The 17,131-nt window shown below is 48.7% G+C and overlaps 1 protein-coding gene across 1 annotated transcript; it reads right to left on the bottom strand.

Annotated features, from left to right (window-relative positions):
• Window positions 1-366: 366 nt before the first annotated feature.
• Window positions 367-17,119, bottom strand: CETN2 (centrin 2). The gene is made up of 5 exons (XM_075323701.1): window positions 17,045-17,119; window positions 11,846-12,004; window positions 10,821-10,949; window positions 8,312-8,449; window positions 367-4,437 (listed from the first exon to the last, which is right to left on the bottom strand). The coding sequence occupies exons 1-5, from the start codon at window positions 17,045-17,047 to the stop codon at window positions 4,348-4,350; spliced, it is 519 nt and encodes a 172-aa protein (XP_075179816.1). The 5' UTR covers window positions 17,048-17,119; the 3' UTR covers window positions 367-4,347.
• Window positions 17,120-17,131: the final 12 nt, after the last annotated feature.

Genomic DNA, 17,131 nt, shown 5'->3' with positions numbered 1-17,131 from the left:
CCGACTACCGAGTATGGTTGCTCTCGCTCATCAGTAGTCCTCATACTTTTGTCCCTTTCGTGTACATCAGTCCTAAGTGCCAGCTGTAAAACCTCACAAAACACTGTATAGATAGAGACTTGCATGAGACATTGATATCACTTAGATTTTTGACCCACAATGAACCTATAAGCAGTGTGTGCCCCATCCCCTCAGAGAGGTGGCTGATGATGCCCTGTCACTCTCCATAAGAGTGTATGGGAGATATGAAAGCCGCAGAGGGGGAGCACTCTACGACAGGAAGTGCTACCGAGTCCCGCTATTCTCGGGAGATTCCATAAATTACAGCTGGGAAAGCCGCTTCCATCGTAAATAAAGCGACAGGCGGATGATATTGTACATTTATTTAGCACAGAAGGCGTTTCAGAATCACATCCAATATAAATATAGAAAACACTTGTAATAGCGGACTTTCCTGGACTTTTGTGAATGTGCCCGGTGTCTTCTCCAGCTTTGGCAGTGCACACAAATACGCGAGAAGAAAAGCCAGATCTCACAACGTCCGAATCAAACACTCACATATAAAGGCTTTAGAACAAAAATCAGAAAGCAACAGCGGAGCATCCATTCAACGCGGATTTTTAATCTGAAAAACGTAACCCTAGAAATTAAAGAGTAAAATGAAACGGGGTGGATCTGACCTGCGGACTGAGAAAAGACCACCTTTTCCTATACAGTGCTGTATATAAGAGCCCAGGCCGCTGTATATAATGTAAAAAAACACCTTTATTATACTCACTTAGGGGAGCTCCAGCAACTCCTCTATATTGTGCATTTGCCGTCCCAGCCTCATGTGAATGGCACGTCCTGCGTCATCTACAAAGCCCGCCATTGCGCTCCTACGCATGCGCACTTTGATCTGCCCTGCTGAGGGCAGAGCACAGTATTGTAAAGCGCAGGCGGGAGGGAAGGTCAAAAACCACCTGCGCATGCGCATTACAATACTTACATCTGCAATCAGCATGGTAGTTCAAAGTGCGCCTGCGCAGGAGCACGATGGTGGCCTCTGTGTGAATGACTTAGGATGCGTCAGCCACATGGAGTAGGGAAGGAGGACGGCGACTGCACAGGATAGAGGAGGCATCGGACCGACAGAAGCGACGCCCATTCGACCGGACCACCCCCCTAGGTCAGTATTATAAAAGGTGTTTTTTACATTCTACAGTGCAGCCTGGGCTCTTATATACAGCATGCTAGAATACTGTATATAAGAGGTCACTGGTGGTGGCCGCAGGTTCCCTTTAAATGGGTTGTCAGGCCACTGAAAAAGTTCTTCAAGAAAACCTCTCAGACTGCTGTAAACTAATAAGTAACACTCACCTTACTGATCTCAAACTGCTGACCAATTTGTTTTTCTCATGTTTTTAGTGGCTGGACATCCCCTTTAATTATTTTATGGGTTAATAATTGAACATGTAATTACTGAACATACTTGTCTGATCCTGAGACAAGTGAGTGCCTTATATGTCAGCAGTGATCATGTACATGCAATCACGTCTGCCCGTGGAAAGGTACTGTTAATAAAGGGAACCTGACACTAGAAAGTTACCTGTTACGCTAACCCCAGGCTCAATAATAGCAATAATGTTTGCAGCTTCACTATGTGTGCAGTGGTTTTGCTATAATTATCAAGCAAAAACTTGCCTCTGACAGTAGAGATCCATAACCCAGAGGATTGTGGCAGGAAGGCATCCTGGCAGACTCACCGAGTGATAGTGTCAATAGACGCATTTTCCTTTTAAGTGATCGCCCCAACCAGGTGACATCGGCGCCCCAACCAGGTGACATCAGCGCCACAACCAGGTGACATCAGCGCCCCAACCAGGTGACATCAGCGCCCCAACCAGGTGACATCAGCGCCCCAACCAGGTGACATCAGCGCCCCAACCAGGTGACATCAGCGCCCCAACCAGGTGACATCAGCGCCCCAACCAGGTGATATTAGCACCCAAACATTGGGACGTCAGCGGCTAAACACAGTGACGTCAGCAGCTAAACACTGACCTCAGCGCACCCACCAGGTGACGTCATGCCCCTACCAGGTGATGTTAGCGCCCCAACCAAGTGAGGTCAGCGCTCCAACCAGGTGACGTCAGCGCAGTGGCATAAGAATTACCAGCGACCCAACCAGGTGACGTGAGCGCCCCAACCAAGTGACGTCAGCGCAGTGACGTAAGAATTACCAGGTGACGTCGGTAACTGAACAAGGTGATGACAGCGCCCCAACAAAGTGACGACAGCGCCCCAACCAAGTGACGACAGCGCCCCAACCAAGTGACAACAGCGCCCCAATCAAGTGACGACAGCGCTCCAACCAGGTGACGACAGCGCCCCAACCAAGTGACGACAGCGCCCCAACCAAGTGACAACAGCGCCCCAACCAAGTGACAACAGCGCCCCAATCAAGTGACGACAGCGCTCCAACCAGGTGACGACAGCGCCCCAACCAAGTGACAACAGCGCCCCAATCAAGTGACGACAGCACCCCAATCATGTGACGACAGAGCTCCAACCAGGTGACGACAGCGCAGTGACGTAAGAATTACCAGGTGACGTCGGTAACTGAACCAGGTGATGTCAGTGCCCTACCATTAGCGGCTAAACAAGGTGACGACAGCGCCCCAACCAAGTGACGATAGCGCCCCAACCAAGTGACGACAGCGCAGTGGCATAAGAATTACCAGCGACCCAACAAGGTGACGTCAGCGCCCTGCCTAGGAGACGTCAGCGCCCCAAACAGGTGACTTCAGCGCCCCAACCAGGTGACGTCAGAGCCCTAAACAGATGACTACTACACACATAGTTCAACTACAAACCTCAGTGTAATTCTTACATCACTGCCTGCAGGAGCCTGGGATCGGCTCAAAAGACAGTTTTCTGATGTGACGTTCCCTATAATAGGGGGTCATAGATCTTAGGGGTACTTTGCACACTACGACATCGCAAGCCGATGCTGCGATGCCGAGCGCGATAGTCCCCGCCCCCGTCGCAGCAGCGATATTTTGTGATTGCTGCCGTAGCGAACATTATCGCTACGGCAGCTTCACATGCACTCACCTGCCCTGCGACGTCGCTCTGGCCGGCGAACCGCCTCCTTCCTAAGGGGGCGGATCGTGCGGCGTCACAGCGACGTCACACGGCAGGCGGCCAATAGGAGCGGAGAGGCGGAGATGAGCGGGACGTAAACATCCCGCCCACCTCCTTCCTATCGCATAGCAGCCGGGACGCAGGTAAGGAGAGGTTCCTCGCTCCTGCGGCTTCACACACAGCAATGTGTGCTGCCTGCTGGAAGGAGGAACAACATGGTACCATCGCTGCTGCGAAATTATGGAAATGTCGGACCCTACACCGATCATACGATAACGACGCTTTTGCGCTCGTTAATCGTATGTAAAAGGATTCACAAACTGCGATGTCGACAGCGACGCCGGATGTGCGTCACTTTCGATTTGACCCCACTGACATCGCACCTGCGATGTTGTAGTGTGCAAAGTACCCCTTACCCCTAATGACCAATCCTACCGATGTGCGGCGAACATTAAATAATTGTGGATAAACCCTACCTACACTAAAGGAGGATAGACAGAATTTCTACTTGGCAAAAAAATAATCTATACGGAGGGGGGGGGCTTAAACATTTTATAATTTATATTCTTTATATGAGTAGTTTAAAGATAAAAATATATATAGTATATATGTATACACACACAACAGACATGAAGAATAAAACACTATACAATATTTGGTTCAACACTTTGTAATAAAACGAAGACAATGTTCATCAAGTTTTCTTAAAGGGCTAGTCTTGCTCCGTTCACTTCTGCATGGACAGTACCAGTAGATGTGACGTCACCGGACCCGCTCACCTCTCGATGTGGAAGTGATCGGAGAAGGACTAACTCTCAATTCTGTAGTCTCCGAGTTGCAGCTCTCTAGCTGTCTCCCATCATCAGCCTGATGGGAGTTGTAGTTGCACAACTGGACAAGCGCATGTCGGAGACTACTGTAGCGGCTGGAAGCCACCGAACACACGTTCTACAATATATCCGCCTCCCTTGCATCACCAGGTACATCATATAGGCACGGCTTTCCTTTTCTAAATGACAAACGAAAATCAAATGGCTGCCTGAACGAGTCTGGTTGGCAGAGTGAATGGTTTCTATAGACTTCTCCATCACCAGAACTGGTCAAGAAGGAGAAGTTGGTGAAGGACACAGTTGTGCTTTCATGTGTTTCAGGGGTTTATTCATTCCCTAAGGAGAGAAGACAGAGATCGCTGAGGAAGGACCCTGGTGCGCGGCGCAACGTTCAGTACAGACTGGTCTTCTTCATTATTCTAAGGAACTCCTGCTCATTCACTTCCCCGTCTCCATCCCGGTCGGCTTCATCGATCATCTCCTGTAAAAAGAAAAGCAGATTGCAGGAGGAATACTAAGAGCCATGCAGACACCTCCCCTTCACTGCAGGTATAAAGGATATATGTGCAAATTAAAGCAGTTGTCTGTTGAAAACAAGTTATCACATATCCGAATATCTGATGGATAGGTGAGAAGCTGCTGATCGGTGGGGGTCCAGCTCCGATCAGCAGTTTAGGGAATTTTTATCTTAAAGTGCACCAACCACCAGGATTTTCCTATATAAACTAAAGCCAGTGCTATACTGGCACTATCATGCTGATTCTATACATACCATTAGTTGTGAGATCGGAGGTATAGTTTCTGAAATATAGTCAAGTAAATTTACAGAAGTGTACAGCTTTTTCATGGGCAGCAGATGCCGAATAGCTAATATTTGGGTCAGGTTTTGATAGTGATCCCCGCCCCTGTCTGTCCGTCCTCCCCTATCTTTATTTATGCTAATTCTAGCATTTTTGCGCCATCTTTGTGAAGCTAGTGTGACCCCAGGTTACTCTTTCCTTGGTTGAGCCAAGAATGTACGGGCTCCTTCCAGGTTGGTGGGCGTGATCGCTTTGGATGGTGAGCGTGGCAATGTTTCCACCTGTGCACTATAATCATGCAAGGGGGTGATTCCCCCCTGCACCTCCACAGCCTGGGGGTCTTACCCCCAGACACCCGCTTCCATGCCCTCACTCATCTTCTGCTCTTGTGACCGCGGTCACCAGACCGCCCTCAGGAACAGCAGATCACAGAGCACAGGACGCGATCAGCTGCATAACAGACGCCGGAGACCAGACCGGGGGAACAAGCCGACAGCGTGCCAGGACAGTGGCGTTCACCTCACCGTCCCGCAGGCAGGGCAGATGAACATACCTGCGGGACGATGAGATGAACGCCGCTGTCCTGGCACGCTGTTGGCTTGTAACTCCGGTCTGGTCTGCAGCATCTTGGTCTCCAGCTGATCGCGCACTGCGCTCTGCGATCAGCTGTTCCTGGGGGCAATCTCCACTTCTGTTGTGACCGCGCACGCTCCCGCGGACACAACAAGAGCAGAAGATGAGAGGGCGCAAGCACCGCCCTCGCAGCAGCAGCAAAGGAAAGAATATTATGATGTCACACATCTTCACAAAGATGGCGCCGGAGATGAGCGCTATGCGCAGGCGCCATCTTAGTGAAGATATTAGTAAAACACTTCTATAATGGAATTAGCATAAATAATAGATAGGGGGGAGGACGGACAGGCGGGGGGCGGGAATCACCATAAATACTCACCCCAGCTATTAGCTGCTCGTCAGCTGCTGACAATCAAAAAGCTGCTCATTTCTGTAACTTTACTTGCTTGTATTTCAGAAACTATACATCTGAGCTGATAACTAAAGGTATATATAGAATCAGCCTGATAGTACCAGTATAGCACTGGCTTTAGGTTATATAGGAAAATCCTGGTGATTGGTGCGCTTTAATTACAAGATGATGCAGCAAGTCAGATGCCCGACCACCGATCCATTCATTTATTTATTTATTTATTTGTCAAACTTGTATGCCGCCCCTCTCCAAAGACTCAGAGCGGCTTACAACATTCATTATATAGCGCTGTTAATTCCACATTGGGGCTCACAATCTAGAGTCCCTATCTGTATGTCTTTGTAGTGTGGGAGGAAACCGGAGAACCCGGAGGAAACCCACGCAAACACGGGGAGAACATACAAACTCCTTGCAGATGATGTCCTTGGTGAGAATTGAACCCAGCACCCCAGCGCTGCAAGACTGCAGTGCTAACCACTGAGCCACCATACAATGCTAACCACTGAGCCACCATACAGTGCTAACCACTGAGCCACAGTGCTGTCTATATTACTGGCAAAAAAAAGCCTAACGCAACGCTCAGCAGAAGAATGGTCAGTCGTGCACTGCTGCTCCATTCTATAGGCATAAAAGTGACAATCGTTCCAGGTCCCGGTAGTCGGACCCCCACCAATTAACAAGTTATCAGGTTTTCTCTGAATAGGTGATAACATGTTTTCGCCTTTAAGGAATTGATCAGGATCATTACCCACTTTCAATTAAAAAGGCGGATGAGGCTGAGTGATTTTTTTGGGTCCTCATCAATGGTTATTGTTGGGGAAACCAGGAAGAAATGTCTTACTGTGTAATGCATGTATAGGTCAGGTCAACCAGCGCGGAACCAGCCCTCTGCAGCATAGCCCCCTCTAAATACCAATATTCCCCTCTGGCCACATTCATAGGACTGTCCACTACAAATAACTTATTCCGCCCTATCAACCAAACAATGTCAATGACGAGGGGGGCATTCCCAAATTAAAGGGTTTTCCCATCATTAGAAGATATCAACAATCTATAGGAGGCAACGGATATAGAGAACCTACACACCGCGGGACAAACTGGAGTACAGCACTCCGCAATCCCATAGAGAATTAATAGAGTGGTGGTGTGCTCTATTCAGAAGGATCTCTGCAGACCCCCGTGCTCAGGATTGATGGGGGATCTGCAGACCCCTGTGCTCAGGATTGATGCGGGATCTGCAGACCCCTGTGCTCAGGATTGATGCGGGATCTGCAGACCCCTGTGCTCAGGATTGATGCGGGATCTGCAGATCCCCGTGCTCAGGATTGATGGGGGATCTGCAGACCCCCGTGCTCAGGATTGATGGGGGATCTGCAGACCCCCGTGCTCAGGATTGATGGGGGATCTGCAGACCCCTGTGCTCAGGATTGTTGGGGATCTGCAGACCCCCGTGCTCAGGATTGTTGGGGATCTGCAGACCCCCGTGCTCAGGATTGTTGGGGGATCTGCAGACCCCCGTGCTCAGGATTGATGGGGGATCTGCAGACCCCCGTGCTCAGGATTGATGGGGGATCTGCAGACCCCTGTGCTCAGGATTGATGGGGGATCTGCAGACCCCCGTGTCAGGAAGAATGGAGTGATTTCTGGAGAAAATTTTGGCCTAGCTTTGAATTGGTAGAAACTGGGCCTTCTTCACGTATCAGGGTAAAATTATCAGCAATACCAGCGACAGCTATCCCCTCTGCACAACTTAGGAAAAAAGTGTTAGATCGCTTGTTCTCCCCCCTCCTCAGCTCCTTGTACAGACCCGGGACCCCTGTTTCCCCCTCACCAGCACTACAGAGGGGAATGAGAGACCCCGGCGCTCCACACAAGAGTCTGTGTCCTGTACACTTATGTCCAAAATGTGGGCACCGGCGCCCCCTGCTGATGATTCTCTCATTTCAACGGAGCAGAACTTAGCGTCACATTAACTGCACTAATCCATAATCAGTTCAGCTGCCGATAACTTTCTAGGGTAAATTATAATAAATTACTCAGCCACGTGTCGCCCCTTTTTCTTCTGCAAAGCTCCGCTCATTTATTATTTACTTTACCTAATACTTTTTTAATTTATTTTTCACATTGTGCCTCCATATATTCATAAAAACCTTGGTTGGGGGCATTTAGATATTTAAATATTATTATTTACATTTTATTTCCAGTGTAACTGAGGCTGGTATATTAGCCCCAGTTACAAGGGAAATGCGCCCACCTGGATACATAGTCTGTGTCCCCTATGGCCCAGCAGCTCCGACTCCTTCACTATATACAGCGATCACATGAACGCTGTGTATGGAGGTGGTATCGCCGTCAGTGCCTCCTATAACTGCATATACAGCACCTCTTTAGCAGAGATGGAGAAGGCAGAGATGGTAATAAACCGTTTCTGCCTTCCCTAATGTGGACCCCTGCTGTCTCTGACATCCAGGTTCCTGGCTTCACAGCTCCACAGTCACGTTTAGCTGCGTTCCTATGCAAAGACCCTGTTTTTCAAAGGTCAAAGTGTGTGTGGGGGGGGGGTCACAGACCTGCAGTTCCTCATCAGTCAGGTTCTCGCCGAGCTCTTTTGCTACTCGTTTCAGATTTTTGAAAGATATTTTCCCGGTCTCATCGTCATCAAATAACCGGAAAGCTTTCATGATTTCCTCTTTGGAGTCCTTTTCAGCCTAGAAAATACATTTTGATCAACTTTTAAGAGGAAATCAAATAAATAAAATACAAATGAAATAAGAAAAAAATGCAGACAGTGACCGAGAGAATATCACGTTAGTTGTCACAGTGATACTGTTCCAGACTTGGCAAAATATGTATGTCTAGTATGGATATTTGGTTTGGGGAAAAAACAAATGCCGGATGTAGGGCAGATCTATATGGACATATCGAAGGGAACCGGTTGGATTCATGCTGCCCAAACCACAGGCAGCATGACTCAGAGCCCGGAGGCACGATAGCATGTTTTTCTCTGAAATTCTACGGCATTTTAAAAGTATAAGATTCAGATGAGTAAAAAAAAAAAAAAAAAAACACAAAAAGGAATAAAATCAAGAAATTGCCCAGTTTGTAGTTTTACCCATTTAAAAAAAAAAAAAAGAGACAACCCATTTAAATGAATTGTCCTCACCCCTCTCCTGCTCGCTCTTTGACCGGTTACAATCTGGCTTCCGACCGCATCATTCCACTCAAACTGCCCTAACCAAAGTCACCAATGACCTACTAACCGCCAAAGCCAAGCGACACTACTCTGTCCTCCTCCTCCTGGACCTGTCCTCTGCCTTTGACACAGTAGACCATTCCCTCCTACTACAGATTCTCTCATCTCTGGGCATCACAGACTTGGCCCTATCCTGGATCACTTCATATCTCACAGACCAGACTTTCAGCATCTCCCACTACCCCTCTTCCTCATCTCGCCCCCTATCTGTCGGTGTCCTCCAAGGGCTCAGTGCTTGGACCCCTGCTGTTCTCCATCTACACCTTCGGCCTGGGACAGCTCATAGAGTCCCACGGCTTCCAGTATCATCTCTATGCTGATGATACGTAGATCTTCCTCTCTGGACCTGACATCACCACCCTACTAACCAGAATCCCACAATGTCTGTCTGCTATTTCATCCTTTTTTTCTGCTCTATTTCTAAAACTGAACATGGAAAAAACAGAATTCATCATCTTTCCTCCACCTGACTCTACCACTCCACCGGACCTATCCATCAAAGTCTATTGCTGCTCACTCTCCCCAGTCCTGCGTGCTGGTTGACTCGGAGTAACTCTTGACTCCACTCTCTCTTTCAAGCCGCACATCCGAGCCCTTTCCAGTTCCTGCCTACTACAACTCAAAATATCTCCTGGTTCCGTACATTCCTTGACCAAGAATCTGCAAAAACACTAGTGCATGTCCTCATCTCCCACCTCCTGCTCTCTGGCCTCCCTTCTAACACTCTTGCACTCCTCCAATCTATCCTACACTATGCTGCCCGACTAATCCACCTCTCCCCTCGCTATTCCCTGGCCTCGCCACTCTGCCAATCCCTTCAGTGGCTTCCCATTGCCCAAAGACTCCAGTTCAAAACCCTAACCATAACCTACAAAGCCATCCACAACCTGTCTCCTCCTTACATCTGTGACCTAGTCTCCCGGTACCTACCTGCACGCAACCTCAGATCCTCACAAGATCTCCTTCTCTCTTGCCTCCTTTTCTCCTCTTTGCACAATCTCACACTAGATTTCTCCTGTGCCTCCCCCATACTCTGGAACTCTCTACCACAGCATATCAGACTCTCCCCTGCTGTGGAAAGCTTTAAAAGGAACCTGAAGCTTTAAAAGGAACCTCTTCTGACAAGCCTACAACCTGCAGTAACCCTCAGTCCACTTCATTGCCGCATGACCAGCTCTGCCCTCCCCTACTGTATCCTCGTCCATCCCTTGTAGACTGTGAGCCCTCGCGGGCAGGGTCCTCTCTTCTCCTGTAGACTGTGAGCCCTCGCGGGCAGGGTCCTTTCTCCTCCTGTAGACTGTGAGCCCTCGTGGGCAGGGTTCTCTCTCCTCCTGTAGACTGTGAGCCCTCGCAGGCAGGGTCCTCTCTCCTCCTGTAGACTGTGAGCCCTCGCGGGCAGGGTCCGCCCTCCTCCTGTAGACTGTGAGCCCTCGCGGGCAGGGTCCGCCCTCCTCCTGTAGACTGTGAGCCCTCGCAGGCAGGGTCCTCTCTCCTCCTGTAGACTGTGATTCCTCGCGGGCAGGGTCCTCTCTCCTCCTGTAGACTGTGAGCCCTCGCGGGCAGCGTCCTCTCTCCTCCTGTAGACTGTGAGCCCTCACAGGCAGGGTCCTCTCTCCTCCTGTAGACTGTGAGTCCTCACAGGCAGGGTCCTCTCTCCTCCTGTAGACTGTGAGCCCTCGCGGGCAGGGTCCTCTCTCCTCCTGTAGACTGTGAGCCCTCGCGGGCAGGGTCCTCTCTCCTCCTGTACCAGTCTGTGCATTGTTTTGTTTATGATTATTATACTTGTCCCTCATAATAATTAGCACAAAAAGAGGATGTGTTCTTACCATCTTTTGAGTCATAGCTGAAAGGAAATCGCTGAAGCTGATTTTTCCAGTTCCCTCCTTATCGATATCGGAAATCATCTTCTTAATTTCTTCCTTTTTGGGTTCAAACCCCAGAGCTCGCATAGCAACCTGAGGAAGTTTAAAAAAAAAAGTTTGAATATATGTAATAAGCAATGCAACTAAGAAGACCTCAATACTAGTGGATAAGACTGGGCTCCTATCTGCATTGTGTCTGTGTCTGCTACTGTCGCATTGTACCAATCCGCGTTTTACCCTGCGCAGCATATGGATACAGAGCAGACAGAAACTGTGCAGATACCTGTGGGCCCAGAAATCAAACCGCGATTGTCGGGGGTGCCCACTCAGAATTTGTCAGCCACAGATCAGATATTGATGGCCTATACTAAGAATAGGCTAAAAATATTCTGAACCTGGAAATCCCCTTTTAAAAGATACAGCTGCACTTATAAGGCTGCTTTCACACATCCGGTTTTTCCTGTGCGGCACAATCCGGCGCTTTGCAGAAAAAACGCAACCGGTTTTTTTTTCCGCCGGTTGCGATTTTTTTTTGCATAGACTTACATTAGTGCCGTATTGTGCCGCATGGGCTTGCAATCCGTCCGTTTTTTGCTGCATGCGGCAGATTTAGCCGATGCGGCGGCCGGATGGAACGTTGCCTGGCATGTCTTTTTAACAGGCAAAAAAAAAAACGCATTGCGCCGCATCCGGCCGCCACATGCGTTTTTTTCCACTGTGCATGCTCAGTAGCCTGCCGCAAGCGGCAAAAATCGGACGGGCTGCATGTCAAAAACTTATGCAAAGGATGCGGTTTTGTCGCCGCATCCGTTGCATAGGTATTAGAGCCGGATTGGCCGGCTCTGCTAAAACCGGAGGTGTGAAAGCAGCCTTATCTGACAAATCTCAGAGATGTTAAATTCTGATGGCAGCTTGACCTGACGACAAGACCCTATAAAATGTATTATTCTGGCAGCGGTACTATATATCTACTTGTGTAATAACATCACCTTCAGCTCCTTTACATCTATGGTTCCACTTCCATCAGTATCAAAAAGATCAAAGGCCTCCCTAATCTCCTGCTTCTGCTCCTCACTGAGCTCGGGCTTCGGACAGGCCTTCTTCCTCTGAGTTGCCGTTCCTAAAGATGGCTTCTTGTAGTTAGATGCCTGGAAAGGAGCAGAAGAAAACTAAGTATTTGACAGCTCATAACTCAGACTTACAGAACGAGATAATATAGTAATAAAGTCAAAAGAGATGGAAATTAAGACAATCAAAAATTCCTTTGAAGGGATTTTCGGCTTTTACAAAAACAAAACAACAACAATCTGCGTCTTACTCACCCTCCCCTGGTCCAGCACGGAATCTCTCCCGGTGATGTCATGTGGAGCCAATAACTGAGCTCAGGCAGATCCGCTGAGCTCACTGACTGGCTGCAGCGTGGTCCACATGACATCAGCACTATAGATAATATCAGACATCGAAGACGACCCTGGATCCCCGGGAGGATGAGTAAAGCACAACTTGTTTAAAACAAACTGCTGACAGAGGGCCGGGGTTATTCTGAAACTGGGAACCTTTTTTAAAGGAGTTGTGCCAAGTGTATAAGTCATCACTTGTCAACATTATAAGGGATAACACACTGATTGCTAAGGGAATTACTACTGGGACCGCCATCGATCCTGAGAACTGGACTCTGCAGACCCCCATCTGAATGGAGCGAAAGTCGAGCATCTGCACCTGGGCTCCATTCATTCTCTATGGGTGTGATGGAGATAGCTGAGCATTGTGCAGTCCAATAGAAGATGAATGGAGCGGTGGTGCCCATACTCAACTTCTGCCGCATGAAATCGGCATACAGTTAGGTCCAGAAATATTTGGACAGTGACACAATTTTCGCGAGTTGGGCTCTGCATGCCACCACATTGGATTTGAAATGAAACCTCTACAACAGAATTCAAGTGCAGATTGTAACGTTTAATTTGAAGGTTTGAACAAAAATATCTGATAGAAATTGTAGGAATTGTCACATTTCTTTACAAACACTCCACATTTTAGGAGGTCAAAAGTAATTGGACAAATAAACCAAACCCAAACAAAATATTTTTATTTTCAATATTTTGTTGCGAATCCTTTGGAGGCAATCACTGCCTTAAGTCTGGAACCCATGGACATCACCAAACGCTGGGTTTCCTCCTTCTTAATGCTTTGCCAGGCCTTTACAGCCGCAGCCTTCAGGTCTTGCTTGTTTGTGGGTCTTTCCGTCTTATGTCTGGATTTGAGCAAGTGAAATGCATGCTCAATTGGGTTAAGATCTGGTGATTGACTTGGCCATTGCAGAATGTTCCACTTTTTTGCACTCATGAACTCCTGGGTAGCTTTGGCTGTATGCTTGGGGTCATTGTCCATCTGTACTATGAAGCGCCGTCCGATCAACTTTGCGGCATTTGGCTGAATCTGGGCTGAAAGTATATCCCGGTACACTTCAGAATTCATCCGGCTACTCTTGTCTGCTGTTATGTCATCAATAAAAACAAGTGACCCAGTGCCATTGAAAGCCATGCATGCCCATGCCATCACGTTGCCTCCACCATGTTTTACAGAGGATGTGGTGTGCCTTGGATCATGTGCCGTTCCCTTTCTTCTCCAAACTTTTTTCTTCCCATCATTCTGGTACAGGTTGATCTTGGTCTCATCTGTCCATAGAATACTTTTCCAGAACTGAGCTGGCTTCATGAGGTGTTTTTCAACAAATTTAACTCTGGCCTGTCTATTTTTGGAATTGATGAATGGTTTGCATCTAGATGTGAACCCTTTGTATTTACTTTCATGGAGTCTTCTCTTTACTGTTGACTTAGAGACAGATACACCTACTTCACTGAGAGTGTTCTGGACTTCAGTTGATGTTGTGAACGGGTTCTTCTTCACCAAAGAAAGTATGCGGCGATCATCCACCACTGTTGTCATCCGTGGACGCCCAGGCCTTTTTGAGTTCCCAAGCTCACCAGTCAATTCCTTTTTTCTCAGAATGTACCCGACTGTTGATTTTGCTACTCCAAGCATGTCTGCTATCTCTCTGATGGATTTTTTCTTTTTTTTCAGCCTCAGGATGTTGTGCTTCACCTCAATTGAGAGTTCCTTAGACCGCATGTTGTCTGGTCACAGCAACAGCTTCCAAATGCAAAACCACACACCTGTAATCAACCCCAGACCTTTTAACTACTTCATTGATTACAGGTTAACGAGGGAGACGCCTTCAGAGTTAATTGCAGCCCTTAGAGTCCCTTGTCCAATTACTTTTGGTCCCTTTAAAAAGAAGAGGCTATGCATTACAGAGCTATGATTCCTAAACCCTTTCTCCGATTTGGATGTGAAAACTCTCATATTGCAGCTGGGAGTGTGCACTTTCAGCCCATATTATATATAGAATTGTATTTCTGAACATGTTTTTGTAAACAGCTAAAATAACAAAACTTGTGTCACTGTCCAAATATTTCTGGACCTAACTGTATGTAGAAGGATGACTGATAAACTAGAAGACCTTACATTTATGTGTGATCACCCATGCAATACAATATGAATTTCACAAGATCAGGAGACTGGGCCGTCTTTTCGTTATGTGCTTTTCAATGACAGTTTGATCAAATAACAACATCAGATGAATCTTCACCCTAAAGGAATTTATCTCCATCCAAACCATACCTTACAGCAGTGTTTCCCCAACTCCAGTCCTCAAAGCCACCAACAGGTCATGTTGTCAGGATTTCCCTAATACTGTGCAGGTGATGGAATCACCTATGAAAATCCTGAAAACAGGACCTGCTGGTGGCTCTTGAGGACTGGAGTTGGGGAACAATGCATTAGAACATTTCTAGGTGGAAAAGTGGAATGATTGCCTATAGCAAGGGGCACCAACCAGTGGCTCCAGAGCCACATGTGCGTTATGGGCCCGGGATGTGCGGCTTGAGGGCCCGGTATGTGCGGCTCATGAAAGCATAATGTGGAGCTTGAGGGCCCATGATGAGCGGCTAACGAGACTATAATGTGGGGCTTGAGGGCCCATGATCTGCCGTTTGAGGGCCCATCATGAGCGACTCGCGGGACCATGATGTGCGGCTTGCGGGTTCATGATGTGCGGCTCGCGGGCCCATGATGTGCGGCTCGCGGGCTCATGATGTGCGGCTCGCGGGTACGGCTCGCGGGCCCATGATGTGCGGCTCGCGGGCTCATGATGTGCGGCTCGCGGGCCCATGATGTGCGGCTCGCGGGCCCATGATGTGCGGCTCGCGGGCCCATGATGTGCGGCTCGCGGGCCCATGATGTGCGGCTCCCGGGCCCATGATGTGCGGCTCCCGGGCCCATGATGTGCGGCTCCCGGGCCCATGATGTGCGGCTCCCGGGCCCATGATGTGCGGCTCCCGGGCCCATGATGTGCGGCTCCCGGGCCCATAATGTCTGGCGTTGCAGCCTGATATGTGTGGCTCACGGGACCATAGCGTGTGTTGTGGGCCCATGATCTGCAGCTTGAAGGCCCATGATGTGCGGCTCGCGGGCCCATGATGTGCGGCTCCCGGGCCCATGATGTGCGGCTCCCGGGCCCATGATGTGCGGCTCCCGGGCCCATAATGTCTGGCGTTGCAGCCTGATATGTGTGGCTCACGGGACCATAGCGTGTGTTGTGGGCCCATGATCTGCAGCTTGAAGGCCCATGATGTGCGGCTCAAGGCTGTCTGCCAGGCTTATGCATTAGCACCAGGTCTAATAAACAGCAGGTCTCCATATTGTGACTTTTGTGAGTAGCCCTGCACAGAGGAGCAGATCGGTATGTACATATACTGGCGGGGAGGGGGCGATAGGTATGGGGAGCTGGAGATGGGGTGATGCCACATAAAGGGATCTTTGAAGCTGGATGTGGCAGTGTAATTGATGTGAGAATACCAAATGTACAAGGGAGGAGGCATGCGGTGCTCTCTATGGGAAAGCTTTGTCATTACACCAGTAATGTGGGGCTCTGGGTGTCACTACAAACAAGCGCGGGATGTGGCTGTCAAGGTAAGAAATTCTGGAGACCATTGGCCTAAAGAAACCACCAGAAATGAGAATACGTTGAATACATAAAGCCTGCTTTACACGTTGCAATTTCGAATACGATATCATATGCGATCGTAACCGCCCCCATCGTATGTGCGGCACGTTCAATTTTGTTGAATGTGCCGCACAAACAATTAACCCCTGTCACACGTACTTACCCGTCCATACGACCTCGATGTGGGCGGCGAACGTCCACTTCCTGGAGTGGGAGGGACGTTCGGCGTCATATCGACGTCACGCGGCAGCCGGCCAATAGAAGCGGAGGGGCGGAGATGAGCGGGACGTAAACATCCCGCCCACCTCCTTCCTTCCGCATTGTGGGCCGGGAGCCGCAGGACGCTGGGAAGATCTGTTCATCGTTCCCGGGGTGTTACACACTGCAATGTGTGCTACCCTGGGTACGATGAACAATCTGACGTCTAATTCATGAGGAATGGACGATGTGTATGTGATGAACGTTTTACCGTTCATTCGCAATCGCACGTACCTGTCACACACTGCAATGTACCTTACGATGCCGGATGTGCGTCACTTACGACGTGACCCCGCCGACACATCGTAAAATATATTGCAGCGTGTAAAGCGAGCTTTAGAGACAGCATCATGGCACAGAATGGGGTCTGCAGAGCTGCGCCTGCCTCAGCCCAGTCACACGTCAGTGCTCTGCACCAGTATGTACGGCAGAGCCGGGAGCCGAGCACAGGGAAAAGCCAGAACCGAAAGATTTACCTGCTCTGTGAGAAGGAAGCGTCAGAGTCAGGAATGGTATTTATTGTCTATTTTATTTCTGATTATTTATTTATTTCTCATTTAGGTCTATTTTGTTTCTTACATTTTATTGTTTCTTTTTTATTAATATTATTTATAATAATAATAATATTTATATAATAATAATAATAATATACATGTATCAATCTTTCTGAAACCCCTCATGTTTCCATCCAGGACGACACAAGCCCACAGATACAATACAGCACTATAGAGGCAGCCTCCTGTAGACATTACAGGTGAGGTAAGCCCCAGCTCAGCAGGGCTGCCGCACAGACTATACTAACGTGTGAGCACCAGGGCACAGTACACACTCGTGCGATATCTGACCGGTTATTTTTACAACTCACCATATCGGGCTGCAGCACCACCGAGCCAGTACCTATCCTACCTACCACACGGCCCAACCGCCTGCTCCAATCATTAACACGAGACAC

Source organism: Anomaloglossus baeobatrachus, chromosome 9 (genome assembly GCF_048569485.1).
Source record: "Anomaloglossus baeobatrachus isolate aAnoBae1 chromosome 9, aAnoBae1.hap1, whole genome shotgun sequence".
Taxonomy (NCBI): domain Eukaryota; kingdom Metazoa; phylum Chordata; class Amphibia; order Anura; family Aromobatidae; genus Anomaloglossus; species Anomaloglossus baeobatrachus.
Note: the sequence above shows the minus strand (reverse complement) of the source record. Positions and strands in the feature narration are given on the sequence as shown.